Genomic DNA, 15118 nt, shown 5'->3' on the forward strand with positions numbered 1-15118 from the left:
AAATTTGTTTCTTTTTCGTAATATTTGAAGGTAAATTAGTTAAAAAATTCTTAATTTACCAATTATCGAGGAAAAAAGGAAATACGGTACGCAACGACTATGGATCTGAGATTGGACAAAATAATTAAAACCAAAATGATTGCTCCACCATCGGAAGTTAAGAAATTGTAAGTATCATATGTCGAAATATATTTCCCTGTGCTCAAGTCTGAGCAATCTGAAATCTTTTGGTTAACGCTTTTGTTACATTCCCGCAACAATTCGGAAAACCCACGTAAAGGATTAACATTGCGAAAAACCTTAAATAAGCCGATATTTAAACAGAGCGTTCTGACTGATGCAGGTAATCAAATAATAAAAAATATAAACTGTCAAATATCAGACGTTCAACAGTAAATAATCAACCGAAAATGGATGGATTTATGATGGTAAATTACTATAAAATATTTCTATAAGGTATAGCTCTCACTCTCCTTTTCCTCTACGTTATATCTTTTTTCTCTCTCGCGGAACGAAAATGCCCAAAACGTTGCATGGCCATGAAATTTTACTCTCCATTCTCGCAACGTCGCAGTAAAAATATTTGATGAAACTCCACCGTGCGCTGGCATCTGATTTCATTAGATTTTTTCTTGTGCAGCTATTGAAAACCAGAAGTTCACCAAGCGAAAATTTGAATGAATTCAAATAATCAGCGCCGTCAGTAACTGAGATGATTGCCCCATCAACTCTGTAGGCAGCGACAAACAACGGTGCATTTGCTTCACTAAACATGGGAGCAATTTTTTTTATATCATTTTTTAAACCCGATTACAAAAAAAAAATATATAAAATTGAATTATCATTTAAATGAAATCAAAAATAAAAATTATATGAACTGCAAAAAAGAATACCATCCTGTACTTTAGCCGCGCTTTGGGTATAAATATTTTATTTGCTTTAATGACTCGCGTATCCATTTCAAAGTTTATTGGTGACATGTTTTCATTGGCTCATTTTTTCACACCATACAAGCATTATACAAACATATGTGTGTATGTATGTACAATAGGGCGAATCAATTTTTAAGGCACGATTTTTCCCGACATCTTTTCTTGCAGAATTGCATTTTACATAAAGTTCTAAGAAAAAAAGTTCATTAAAGCATAGATCTAAAGTGTAGATATGAGTCGAGACCCCCAAATTTTGAAAGCAGTTTTTTTAATTAATAAAAAAAAAAATTAATAAAAAAAAGAGAGAGGCAGTTATGGCAATGCAGATAGAAAGTAAAAAAAATAGACCTCATTCTGAAAGTAAAAAGGATCTAAAACCAGACTGACTATAGATATGGAATGTACGTTGTTAATTATAAAAAATATTAACGATGATAAAAAATAAATAACATAACATAACAAAAGAAGATGTCTCGATGTCTCGTAAAGTATCGATCATACAATTTAATCTTTATGCTCGTTGTCAAGCTAATATTTCACACTCAAAAATGTTTTGCTGTTTTTGTTTGTTCCATTTAGTTGTGAATTACAGGGTGTTAACAATGGATGTCCAGAAAGAGAAAATTCGGGATATTTTACAGTTTTTCTTTGATAAAGGCGGAAATGCAAGCAGGAATTGTGAATGGTGTTTATGGTCCCGTGGTTTGCCGATTCCGTTCAGACATCCTTGATATTGAAGAAAATGTCGCTGATATCGCTAAAACCACAGAAATAATCGAAGTTGATCAGCCCCGCTCAGGAGCTAAAGATAAACCATAAAACAGTTTTAAACCATTTGCGCCAAACTTAATTGAAAAAAAGCTCGATGTTTGGGTGCCACACAACAAAATTTGATGGACCGAATTTCCGTCTGCGAAGCTTTGACCAAATGGAATGAAATCGACTCATTTCTTATACGTATGGAGACTGGGGATGAGAAATGTTTTACATACGACAATATTGTGCGTGGTCAAAGCGTGATGAGGCAGTTGAAACGGTGACCAAACCAGGACTTATAGCCAAGAAGTTTTTACTGTGTATTTGGTGCGACTTGATAGGAATCAATTATTACAAGTTGTTTCCGTATGGCCAAGCACTAAATTCAGCTCTCTACTGTCAACAATTCAACCGTTTGGAACTAGCGATTGACCAGAAAAGGCCGAAATTAGAGGTAGAGAAGAGGTATTGTGGTTCAATAGCACAACGCGAGCCCACACACGCTTATAGTGGCTCGCCAAAAACTTCAGGAGCTTGGTTGGGAAGTTTTAATGCATCCACCATACAGTCCGATTTTGGTCCAAGCGATTACCATGTTTTTATTTTATTGCAAATTAGTAATAATTAGAAATTGGTATCAAGAGAAGATTATGAAAATCGATTACTAGAGTTTTTCGCCAATAAGAACCAAGACTTCTGTGGGAGAGGCATTATGAAGGTTCCTTTAAAATTACAACAAATTACACAACAAAACAGCGCATATTTGATCAAAATGGAATAATTTTTTGAGTTATGAATTTTGCGCAAAAATAATGGACTTCTTCCCCAAAATAATATTATATTAAAAAATTAAATATTAATTGCCTTGTAGCGCCCTCTTGGGGTTTTTTATATAAAAAATAGAAATCAAAATTGAATTCATTGTTCCAATTCCACATTCCAAAGTATAAGTATGTATTAAAAAAAGATACATTCATAATGCTTGAGTTAATGTTAATCTTCAATTGCTTCGTATTAACTAAAAATAGCTTCTTTTAAACTTTGAAGGCCTCTAAATTGAGTTTAGAGCTGTGCTCTAATGGATTTTATTCTTATAAATTTATCTGCTAAGAATTATGACGAAAAAAACTTGACCCACCCTAATGCACAGCAGCTTATGGCAATTTTTTTAAAACCTAAATCCTGCTTTAATCTTCACCGATTTATTTAATTCTTTTGTATTAAAATTTTTTTGGAATGTGTATTTTTTATTTTCACTCATAATTTTTTCTAGAATTATTATTTTTTTAATAAAAAAGTATTTCCGATATAAAAATAATTTCATTTTTTGTTTAAAATGCAATTACAAATTAGTTTTAATTGTTTTTGCGTTTTTTTTATTTATTTATAAATCGTTTCACTTGCCCTTGCGAATTTAGCGACCAAAAAATGCATAATAAATCACCACTAAGTAAATATAACACCCAGTAGCTATATAAGTAGTAGTAACCAGTAACCAGTAACCAGTAACCAATAATAGTGACTAAAGGATCTACGCTTTATTCAACACCCCATTCTTATTACTCACTCTGTATCCGTTATGCTTGTGAGTGGCGCTAATGGCTGCATGGGCGCCACTATACTCGAAGGCGGCGAGCTAGCACGCGATCCATGCCGCGAACTCGAATTCAGCGTATGACGCCCCAGCATACCTGGATTATTCATATCGTTCACCGCATGTCCATGCGTATGCCCATTGAGCATCTGATGTGAACTGTGTAGGGAAGGCGATGGATTATGTTGATGGCTGAGTTTACGCGTGCTCGCTATATGATCCTCCTCCGCTGTGTACGGAAAATGATAGCCATTCTTGTCCGAACCCTCCGACATGCGATCCGAATGGTAATCAGCTGAAGAAGGTTGATGTTGCTGGTGTTGGTGTTGTTGCTGTTGCTGGTGCTGCTGTTGCAGGTGATGTTGACGCTGCTGCTGTGCTTGATAGTCGTTCTTTAACAACGAATGCACAGAATGCATTGAGTCGGCGGCACCAACATACATATGCGGTTTCTTTAGGCTATAGTGATTCTCGCGCGAGCCATATATATCGGGTGTAATGCGCTCCTTGGACATATATGGTGAGTCTGCTTTTGGTCCCATATAGCCGAGCGTGCGCTGCTTGTCGTAAATGTTATCGCTGAGGTAGGCGGCATCCGGATGGAAGGAACGCATGTGATTAACGATTTGGGTACCACCATTGCCGCCGCCGGCACTACCACTACCACTACCACTGACACTGCCTCCACCGCCGCCGCCCCCGCTGCCGCCACCATTATAGTCCTTCTCGCTACCATAGTGACTAGGGGGCTTATAGTTGCCCGCCACGGGTAGCGTATCGAATTGTCCATAGCTATCCTGATGGTCCTTGCGGCGGTAGATACTGTCACGTTCGAGTGCGTCGTAGCCATTGTCATTACGCACATTCTGTAGGTTTTCCAATATCGATGGCGGCATGTTGATTTTATTGTGATGTTGTTGCAGGTATGAGGTGTCTGTGAGATCCGGATTAGGTAGGGGATTGGGTGAGATGGTAACTTTTTGGCCGTGGACATGTTCATTGTCCGAACCAGTTTCTTGCGACCAGCGCCCCACATTTGGTGGCGATTGCAAATAAGCGTCAGGTAGTTGACTCGACCAACGGGGCGCATACACTGGTTTGTTAACACTGGGGAAGAGCTGTGGACTTTGTACGACATTTAGCTCGGGCGGTGTTGTCGCTTGAACATGCTCGGTGATGTTGGGCAGATAAGAGGGTGTAGCACTGACACCTGTACTACGGTGGGTACCTGAAGATCGAGCTGTGCGTGATTCATCGTCGTCGCTCGAGTGGCTGGAAGCGAGCTCTAGTGAGCGCCCATCCGTTTCAGAGCCCGAATCGGAATCTTTACGATGACGACGTGATTTCTCTTCACGACGTGCACCGCCACCACCACCGGCGCCACCGGTGGATGACTCAAAGCCACGTAGAAAACTGGGAGCATCGCTGGCTGAGTTATAGTTTGAAGTAGAGGTTGAAGTCTGACGCAGTTGGCCATCACTGTGAAGAAATGTAGAAAAAGTAACTTAGATATTTATGTGAAATAAATTAAAAGCAATGAAGGCTGCTCTTCCATGGGCGCTAGAGCTGTTAACGCGTAGTTCAGCTTGCTGAGTTCAAAAATATTGAAACATTTCGTAAGGCAAATAACTTTTTTTCGGTCGTTCGGGTTCGTTCTCCCTAGAAACCGCAATTACCGCCAGCCTATTTTCAAATATTCTTCTTACTATATGGCACTAAGAGCCTCAAAGGGCAACAATAATGTAAATTATATTTTTTGTTTTAAATAATTTAAATTCCAAAATATTTTTATTTAAACTATACTCTTATATATTTGTATCAAATGGTCGATCATCAACGTCGTTTTTTTGTACCTTCAAACTTTATTTAAAATCGCCTTTCATATATTCCAATTCACACAACTCACCTATAGGGACTGGAGCTTGTCTTAGCCGTACTTCTCGACGTCGTACTTGAGACGCTGATACCCACATTCCTTCTCGCTGTATCATAACTACCCGCTAAGAAATTATTCGGTCTCGTCGCTCCATTCACATTATGAGAACTATTGCTCACCACCAGCGAAGAGTCCAACAATGGCACTTTACGCCCCATACAACGCAAGAAGGTGCGTTGCAGATTCTCCCTTACACGTTTGTTTATAATACAATAGCCAATAAGACAGAAAATGGAATGTAGTACTACGACGCCCGACAAAAGGATGCTAAGCATCTGCGAATTCTCTGAAGCAGCTAACACAGCCAACACCCACATGACGCCCATCATGGGCAATGAAACGACAGACAACCATAGCAGCGTGCGTAGATTGCCAAATCCGAGTACGTGATCTTTGAGCGTGAATGCGGCTTTCACCGACACAAAAAGTATTAACAGATTCACCACAGACATGCCAGCAATGGGACCGACCAGCCACCAAACGACCGGTTCATAGACAGAAAGCCAGCAGCTGGAAAATATACACAAAAAAAAAAAATTAGAGATGTAAATCATGAAAAAAAACAAAACAAATTAAACAAAGTTCGAACTCCAAACACTACAAAATTACTCACAACAAACTATTTCCATACTCATGTGCCCGCACGCCCACTGAAAGCCCGACTACAATGGCAGGCGCACCGTAACCCATGGCAAAGTAAAAACCCATTGGCCCATGGTTGATGTCACGCATCTCTGTAAGCATACGATACAGATGCACACAATCGACAGTCGTCCACGCGAATGCAGCCAGCCAGAAGTAATGCAGGCAAATAGCTATAAGCTTACAGGGGAACTCATTTTCCAGTAGATTGCGACGTGACTGCATACCAACGAAGAAAAGCAGCTCGGCACAGAAAACACAGAGCACAATGTTCTGATGTATGGTGTTCGAATTGGTTTGTTGTCCACGTAACAGTGCCAAAGCAATGAGAACGCTCAGCAGTACCGGCAGTGAGACCATGAACGCCGAGTACGAGGTGATTTGTACCAATAATGAAGGTTCGGGTATATCTTCGGGATCGATGATGTCCACAATGACGGCATAGTTGGATACATGTGTGCAGGTACAGTTAACAATAATAGGTTGTCCATCGAGCGGTAGCTCATCGAAATCAGGCACTTCGGTTTGGCAACCCAGCCGTGTCCATTGGCTAGTGAATGAGTTCCAACGCACGCATTGTGGATTTGAACGTGGTCCGAAACGTGCTGGCTCAATGTCCAACCACATTTGTAACTTGATGGGCTGCGATAGATGTGGCGAGCCGAGCGAACGATAAATGACACGTTGCTGTGTTTGTTGCTGTTCAGATGGGTAGATGACTTCTACCTGGCGCTTGACGAGCCTACGATTGCGATAAATCGCTTCGTTTTCACCCTTCTGCTGCTCGTCAAAACCATCCTCGAAATGTGGATTTGTGACCTCTGGTGAGTCGACTACTTCCTCGCCTGTGTCACCATGGAATTCGATGTTGTCATCGTCAAAGCGCACACTAATGTGTGGTTCCTCACCATCAGCCACTTCCACGGCTTCGTTGCTTGCCACTTCAGCGCTAGTTTCATGTGAGTTTGTCGCAGCTGGGGGTAGTATCTCATGTGCCGTTATGCGTATGTTCTCAATCATATGCTCCTCGCTGCCACTGCTGCTCGTCTTCGGCACATCGAATACTTCAATAAATTGTTGTTCATTAGATCCAGTCTTTTGAGATGAGATTTTGCGAAAAGGTATCTCTATACGCTTCTCCTCAGTATCGCTAGATGGAACTAAAATAGCCAGTGATAGTATAGGTGAAGCCACTTCAATATCGACACCCCAGCGACGTGTGATAGTTTCGTCGTACATATCTGGCAGTAGTTGTCCCACATCTTTGTACTGCGCATAGGAAATAATAGCCCGGTAGTCGAATGCGTTCTGGGTGACTTCATTGCTGCCTGGCGGTGTGATGCCCAACATGTCGAGTGGCACCAATACCTTTGTATACTTATCGAATTTTGTTTTATCTTGTATATAATTATTATATTTAGGGAAGGTTATCACCGGCTTCTGCTTGGACGAGTGCTGCAAGAAGCCGCTCGTGTCTGGCAGTATGACGCTCTCAGTTGTATACGCATTTGGCTTCAAATTAAGCTTGGTTTTATGGTATTCACTGAGCTGTTCGGGCTCGTAGCCGAAAAGTGATTCTGTTGTTATAATATCCAAAGCAAATATCATATTACGCTGCACTATTTCGAAGGGGTTGGTGTAGGTGTCATGCTGCGAGCTGGCTAGCACTACCATATACTTGTTAAAGGCATCCACAAGATCATCCGGTCCACGTTGTATCAGTTCTGTAGCACGCTTCCATTCACTTGCATATTTGCGATCTAGTATAACACTTGCGGCATCCACCAGATTCTTAATGAAATACTTGTCTTGACTGTGTGTCAGATTCAAGCCGTTTTGCATGAGCTCGTAGTTGATGAGCTCTTGCAGGATGCCTTCAGTAACTAACAGATCAGCGCCATATAGACGATCATGCGTAAACTTTAGTTCGTCTGATAGATAATCCATTTCCAGCTCATTAGACCACATATTGTTACCTTCGTTTAGTAGAAAGGATGACTCCATTTTGTAGCGACGGCTATCCTTGACCATTTTTTTCTTCACTGCGCTCGAGCGATCTACAGTCTCACAAGCTAATTGCAAGTTTTCTACCATTTTGATGGCAACAAATGAGTTCAACTCCAACTCGAGCTTCTCCAGTTGTGAAAGTTGTTTTCGTAGCTCAACAAATGGATCGGAGGTACAATTGAACATATCCGGTTGATTCCAGCCACCCGACATACCATCGCAAGCGCGTTGTCCCTTGCCTCTGGCCGGTGAGGGACAATTCTCAACTGTTGTGCTGCCGAGCGGCGTACGTGGCCACCATATGCCTGCGGCGAATGAACGTGGACATGCATCATAGACGACCTCGCAGCCATTCAATGTTACTTCTGCGTACGGATTCGAACAAGAATCACAGCGTCGTCCTATAACACCTTCGCGGCATTCACACTGTCCCGTCAGACGATTGCATGCGCTGCTGAATGAGCCGATTGAATAGCAGTCACACGGTATGCAAGCCGTCTCATTAGGTGGTTGGTAATGGTTTGTCTTACAGTAACACTGGCCGGTGGTCTTATTACAGTCCGGATGGTAACCTTGCTTCAAGTTGCACTTACATGGTCCACATACTTTCTCGCCCCACCAGCCGCCAGGGCACGGTTGTTGTACAGTCTTTTCGCAATATTCGCCATGTTGCAGGGAACTATTACATTCACATTTGTAACCGCGTGGTTCACTGACATTCGCGCGACACACACCAGCTACACAAGGTTTGACTGTGCATATGGGCAAGCATTCGGGTCCTACATATCCAGGGAGACACTCACAGCGCGCCTCGTCCCAAGTAGTTGCGCAAGTGGAGTGTGGCGGACAAGTTTCCGGGCATTCAGCACGCGACATGCAGCCATCCTCGACATTCTCGCGTATAGTAGGTCGTGAGAGCACTGATTGGGAGGCGCCAATGCGCACATTTTGAATGCAACCTTCGAAGGGCAGCATGTCACCGACTGCGCCAATTGAACCATCAGCGCTACCAATTACAATCTTTCCGACGTAGAGTCCCTGTACTTTTTGTGACATCGGTACGACGCCACTACGCTGACCATAGTCTACAGAGAATTGTATTTCCGAACCAAGCCACTTGACTTCGATGCGATGCCAGTTGCCGTCAGAGAGGTAAGCGCCAGCCAAATACATTGGTTCGTTATCATATATGTAGTAGAGTATGCCGTTCTTAAGACAAAGCACTGCTGAGCTATTTTGCCCGATTTGTATCTGCAGTAGAAACGCATCCAGTTGTAAGGTACGCATGGAAAGGGAAGTGACCCAGGGCAGTTGTATTGGTCGTAAAAGTGGATTGAAACTGAGACTGCCATCGCCGGAAAAGCGCCAAGGTGCAGGTATAGTCTCTTGGCATGCATTACCCGCATAACCTTCTGGACATTCACAGGTGTAGGTGTTCCAGCCTTCTCGGCAAACACCGCCATTAAAACATGGTTCCGACGTGCAGAGTGGTGACTTTTGCGGACAACCGGAGATGGTGCCATTATCCGCTACATATGAGTTGAGATCAATGAAGCGCTCGTCGATGCGCAGGTCGGATATACAACCAATAAAATCTTGGTTCTCCACAGGGAAGTGTGCAGGAATGCGTGGTAGACCACCTAGTTGCAGTGGACCTGTCAAATCCAAGAAGCGATGACAGGTTTCAGTGAGCAGCGCACAACGCTTGTCTAGTTTTAGCGTAGTTTGGTTAGCGCAACTCCAACGATCGCCCAAATTGCCCGCCAAAGCTATCGCCGTATCGCATTTGTCTAACACCAGCGTTACAGTGCGATTGAAATATATCATTTCCACATCGTGCCATTTGCCATCCGATACCTTAACCTGTTGTACGATCGACACACTCTGTTTGCTATCGCCCAATGAGTATGAGAAACTTACATGCCCTTCAAGAATTTCAAGCGCAATGAAATCGTGCAGCTCGTTGTAACGTCCATTATACAGTAACAAGCCATTCTCATGCACGGTCGAGAATCGTAGTTTAATGTTGAATCTGTGCCGCTGTTTGAGACTTTCAAAAGTGAGGAACGAGTTCTTGGAGAACGAGCGTGAACGTAATTCACATGTCGCTGTGTATGGTGGCGGCTGTGAGCTGAGGAACGAATTCATACAAGAATAGCCTCCATCACAGGTATCTGACAAACACGGCTTCAATGTAGAAATATCCGTTTCACAGTTAGCGCCCGTATGCTTTGGCGAGCATATGCAAGTGTAACCGCCTTCACGACGTACGCACGTGCCACCATTACGACAAGGGTCCGAATAGCAGAGATCTACCTCTGTGTCGCACAAGTAATGCTCTTTACTGCCCGTAAAGCCTTCAGGACATGAACAGGCGAAGGTGTTGACTGGATAGATAGGACGAAATAGCACTGTATCGCTGTGTATGAATTCAGAGGCATTGCCAAACTTCAGCACAGTAAGACACTCTTCGAAATTGAGGCAAGGTTCGCGCACACATAGATTGTCGTCGAAGGGTAGTACCTCAACTGTGGCCAGGCGCGCTAGTATAGCACGATTCAGGTAGACGCGTTCCTGCAGATATTGTGGCGTGTAAAATTCCTCGTGTGAGACGTCCGGTCGTTTTGCAGAGAAACTCACATTCAAAATTCGCGATGTCACATCGGTGTCATCTTGTATTGAAAATATGAATATGTTTTCCTTCGGACAGGGAATTATTGCTGCCAAGCCGTCAAGAAAGAAGTTTAGTAAAGGCGAGAGGAATGCCTCCTCGGTCATCTCATTTAAACGCACAGTAACGGAATTGAAAAGCATATCCTCAGTGATCAAGCGCACTGATAGCTGCATAATAGCTTTAGCGTCATTGATGCCATCTGAGACAGAAACTTCCATTGTCGCAAATTTTGGCACATTTGTATTCAGTTGCGGACTCAAAATCAAACCACCCGATGTTGTATTTAATCTCAGCAGATTCGCATTATTCCCAGAAAGTATACGATATGTCAATTTATCGGTGACATCGGCATCCGATGCCGGAATTCTGCCGATCTCACCACTTGGAAAGTGATCGCGGAAATTGTTGAAGATCACTTGAAAATCACGTAGTACTGGTGCATTGTCATTGACGTCGGTAACCAAAATCTCTACGTGCGCATCATTACGCAACGGTGGACTAGCTGCTCGTATGACCAATTCGAAACGCTTGCGATTCGACTCGTAGTCTAACTCGGTCATTGTCAGTAGCTGCGCGCGTTCGGAGCCTGGCCTTGTAACCAAAGAAAATGAGTTCGAGTCATCGCCACCAATAATTGAATATTGCACCACTGCATTGACCCCTTCATCGGGGTCATGTGCATGTATTTCGCCCACCACTGAGCCAACGGGTGAGTTTTCGGGTACGTACAGCGTTATCTTATCCGAGGGAAAGGTTGGCGGTGAGTCATTTACGTCTTCCAAACGTATCTGCACTTCCACAGTGCTGGATAGGGGCGGCGAGCCTTTGTCTATAGCTATGGCGTTAAGGTAATAAGTAGCGACGCTTTCGCGATCCAAACCTTTGTTGGTGCGTATTGTGCCTGAAGTGGGATCTATGACAAATGATCCATCTTCTATATCGCGCATGCTCAACAGGTACTTGATGCGGCCATTCAGTCCAATATCGGGATCCGTAGCCGAAACTTGTATAACAGAGGTTCCGACTAATGCATCTTCCAGAATTGAAGCTTGATACAGTGGATTCTTGAAGGTGGGCGGGTTGTCATTCACATCGGTGACGCTTATCTCTACATCAGTTGTATCGCTCAGCGACGGATTGCCACCATCTTTGGCAGTGACAGTAAGCAAATAACCGCTGGTCGTCTCACGGTCTAACAAAGCACTTGTCACAATCGCGCCAGTTTGTGAGTTGATGGTGAAAGGATCTGGGCTACCAAGTCCATTTATGCTTTCTTCATTTAACGAGTAAGTGATCTGCGCATTAATGCCCACATCACTATCGGTAGCTGACACAACTAGGACCGTCGTGCCAATTGGTGCATCCTCGAAAACAGAAGCGCTATATGGCGCATTTTCAAAGATTGGTGCAAAATTATTGGCATCAGTAATATTAATATTTACGGTAGCTGTGTCCGAACGACCACCCGAATCCGTAGCTGTGACTGTGAGCACAAAACGTTTCTCCTGTTTGTAGTCCAATGATTGTGCAATCGTTATGAGACCTCGTCCATTTTGTGAAGTAATCGCAAAACGACCGCGTGTGTTACCGGACGTGAGTTCGTAATGCAGGCGCGAGTCTTCGTCCGGATCAGTGGCAGTAACAGTAACCACAGGCGTACCCGGTGGTTGATCCTCACCCACGTTTGCTTCGTAGTACTTTGGATTGAATGTGGGATCGTTGTCGTTCACATCTTGTACTGTTATTACTACAGTTGAACTCGCAGACTTGGGCGGTACACCTCCATCCTTAGCGACAACTTGAAAAGTGAAACGACTTTGCTCCTCGCGATCTAGTTGCTTGATTGTCTGCACCCAGCCAGTGCGCGGATCAACGGCAAGCGGAAAGTTATCGTCTCGTTCTGAAATACTATAAGTGATCTCCGCATTGGTGCCCTCGTCCGCATCGTAAGCCTGCACACGTATTATATTGTAGCCCACCGGCACGTTCTCCAGTACTGACTCTTGGAATTGTGAGGTGTAAAAGCGCGGCGCATTATCATTCGTATCAATTACATTCACCAGCAACTGCGTAGTGTTACTGCGCGAAGGACTGCCACCATCCTGTGCGCGTATGACTAGTCGATAGCTGCGCACATTCTCGTAGTCCAACGGCTTGACAAGACTTACATCACCGCTCATTGAGTCGATCGAGAACTGTGATTGCGTATTGCCCCCAATAATGGCGTAACGTATAGCTGCATTATTACCCTGATCGGCGTCGGTGGCGCGTATGTGCGCCACTACATTGTCGTCACCCCACTGGTCTTCTGGTACTTGCACTGTGTAAGTGCGTTCGCTAAATTGTGGATAGTTGTCATTGTCGTCAAGTATGCGCACTATTACAGTGGCCGTAGCGGTTTTGCGTTCACTCTGCGCCGAGGCCATATCCGAAGCGGTAACGATGAGATTATAGCTGTCCGACGTCTCGCGATCGAGTGTGCTGCGCGTAGATATCACACCTGAGCGTGCATCGATGCGAAAAATAGGTAACTCCTGATCTTGTAAAGTCCCAGTGCCATCTGAAAGAAAGCGAGTAGCAAATTTTTATTTCAAATCAATAATTTCCTCTGCACACTTTGTGGTTTGGTGACTTCGTTTTACTTACCAGTTACACTTTCAATGCCATACTCGATTTCCGCATTTTTGCCAATATCCTGATCTGTAGCACGCAAAGTGATCACCGTCGAGCCAACAGTCGCACCCTCACGTATGCTCGCTTCAAATTGCTCCGCTTCGAAGGTTGGGCTGTGATCATTGCAATCTAAAACATTCACTTGTAGTGTTGTCGTGCCAGAACGTGGTGGAAAACTATCATCAGTGGCAACCACGCGAAAATAATGCACATCCATTAGTTCGCGATCCAAACTAGCCGAAGTCGTGACTACACCGGTGCGCGAGTCAACTTTGAAGAGTGACTGTGAACGAGAGTCCAGCAGCGACACCATCGAGTACACTACCGGCGAGTCTTCGGGGTCACGCGCACGCACAGTAGTCACAGCTGAGCCGGCTGGCTGCTCTTCCAACACCGAGGCCACATAGAGTGCCTGCTCAAAATATGGCGACTGATTGCGTAGCTCGCGACGCACGCGCTTAGCTATATCGGTGTCATTGAATTCCTGATAGTGATACACGATCTTCAGACGGTGATCCGAGTCGACAATCTCTTTGCGATTACAACGTATATTGAAAGTGATGCTCACCTTCCAAATGGACTCGTGTATGCAGACGTCACGGCTTGCGACCAAATCGTGATTTTGATGTTCGATGGCAAAACGTTCATCATTCACATCCAAAAAGTTCACTTTACAATGCTGGCAAATGGACTTCGGTAAGAAAGCATTGAGATTATTAATGAACTGCGATTGACGCAAGCAAATCTGATTCCATTTGTCCGTTGTGTGTATGGCATATGAGGCATAGGTTTCTGAAATCCACTGTTTAGCATCTGAAATGCGTCGATGCAGTGATGGTTCAAGCAGTAGCGGTTCTTTTGCACGCCGCTTGCGACTAAGTATACGATGACGCATCTCATTATCAAAATTGTCGCCAAATATTAAATCACCATCACGAAATTCACGCCGACTATTGTTGTGATTAAGCACATCTGACACGCTGGTCGCCGGCGACAGCTCGATGGTGTTGCTCGGATGTGCTAGATATGCGCCAAAATAGCGCAGATCGGGATGCGCAATAGTATCCACATAGCGTCTGCGGCGTTTCGAATACCCCGTCTCCTCCTCTTCATAATGCCTACTATGCATCTCTTCCTCAATGCGACGATCTTCATTACAATCACGCCCAGTTACAAATATTCGCACGGGTAGACTATAGTAATCAATGCTGCGCAGCCGATTCGACGTCGAGTCCACATAGAAGGTAAATAAGTTTGGGTAATAGATACCATCACATTTCAGCTGTTTGCGCAGCTGTATCTGACCATCTTTGTGATTTACGGCAACCAAATGATGTACGAAATGCGCTGATTTGTGTGCGTTAATTTTATAGTGGCGCTCCGAGCCGAGCTTATAGACGGAGGCATTAAAGACCACAGTGCCCGCTGGCACGTCCTCATGCACGATTATTAGATAAGCGTTTGCTACGTGCAACAGTTGCGTGTAAAACAAGAGTAGGAGAAAGGTATGTAATATCGGCAGACCACCGGCGCGCACGTGACTTCTACTGGATGCACCGCAGTAGTCATCTTCACAGCTACTACTACAGCTATCGCCTTCACTGATTTTACTACTGCCACTACCACTCCTACTCCAACTGCTGTTACAATTACAACAACTTCGCCAACTTTTTTGTTGGCCTGCTGTACCCGCTAACATTTTTCGCTGCGTGTGTATGCGTTTATTTCAAATGTTTACACGCCGTGGGTGCATACACCAAACACCGGAATGATGTGTGTGTGTTGTTGAATTTCAGCAGCCAGGCTAACCACCGTTACTCAGTGTTTATTAAATTCGCATTTGCCGAGCGTAATGCGTTGAGGTTGACATCTGAAATGAGAGGAGCAGAGGAAACTATTTTAGA

The 15118-nt window shown here is 44.0% G+C and overlaps 1 protein-coding gene across 1 annotated transcript in view; it reads right to left on the reverse strand.

Annotated features, from left to right (window-relative positions):
- The window catches only part of LOC129244114 (protocadherin-like wing polarity protein stan), a 63792-nt gene extending 48879 nt beyond the window's left edge, over positions 1-14913 (reverse strand). Inside the window, 4 exon segments of the mRNA XM_054881728.1 lie at positions 3256-4761; positions 5189-5728; positions 5832-13101; positions 13188-14913. Of these exon segments, the coding sequence (XP_054737703.1) occupies positions 3256-4761; positions 5189-5728; positions 5832-13101; positions 13188-14913 (11042 nt within the window).
- Between the last annotated feature and the right edge of the window lie 205 nt (positions 14914-15118).

This window comes from Anastrepha obliqua, chromosome 4 (assembly GCF_027943255.1).
Source record: "Anastrepha obliqua isolate idAnaObli1 chromosome 4, idAnaObli1_1.0, whole genome shotgun sequence".
Taxonomy (NCBI): Eukaryota; Metazoa; Arthropoda; class Insecta; order Diptera; family Tephritidae; genus Anastrepha; species Anastrepha obliqua.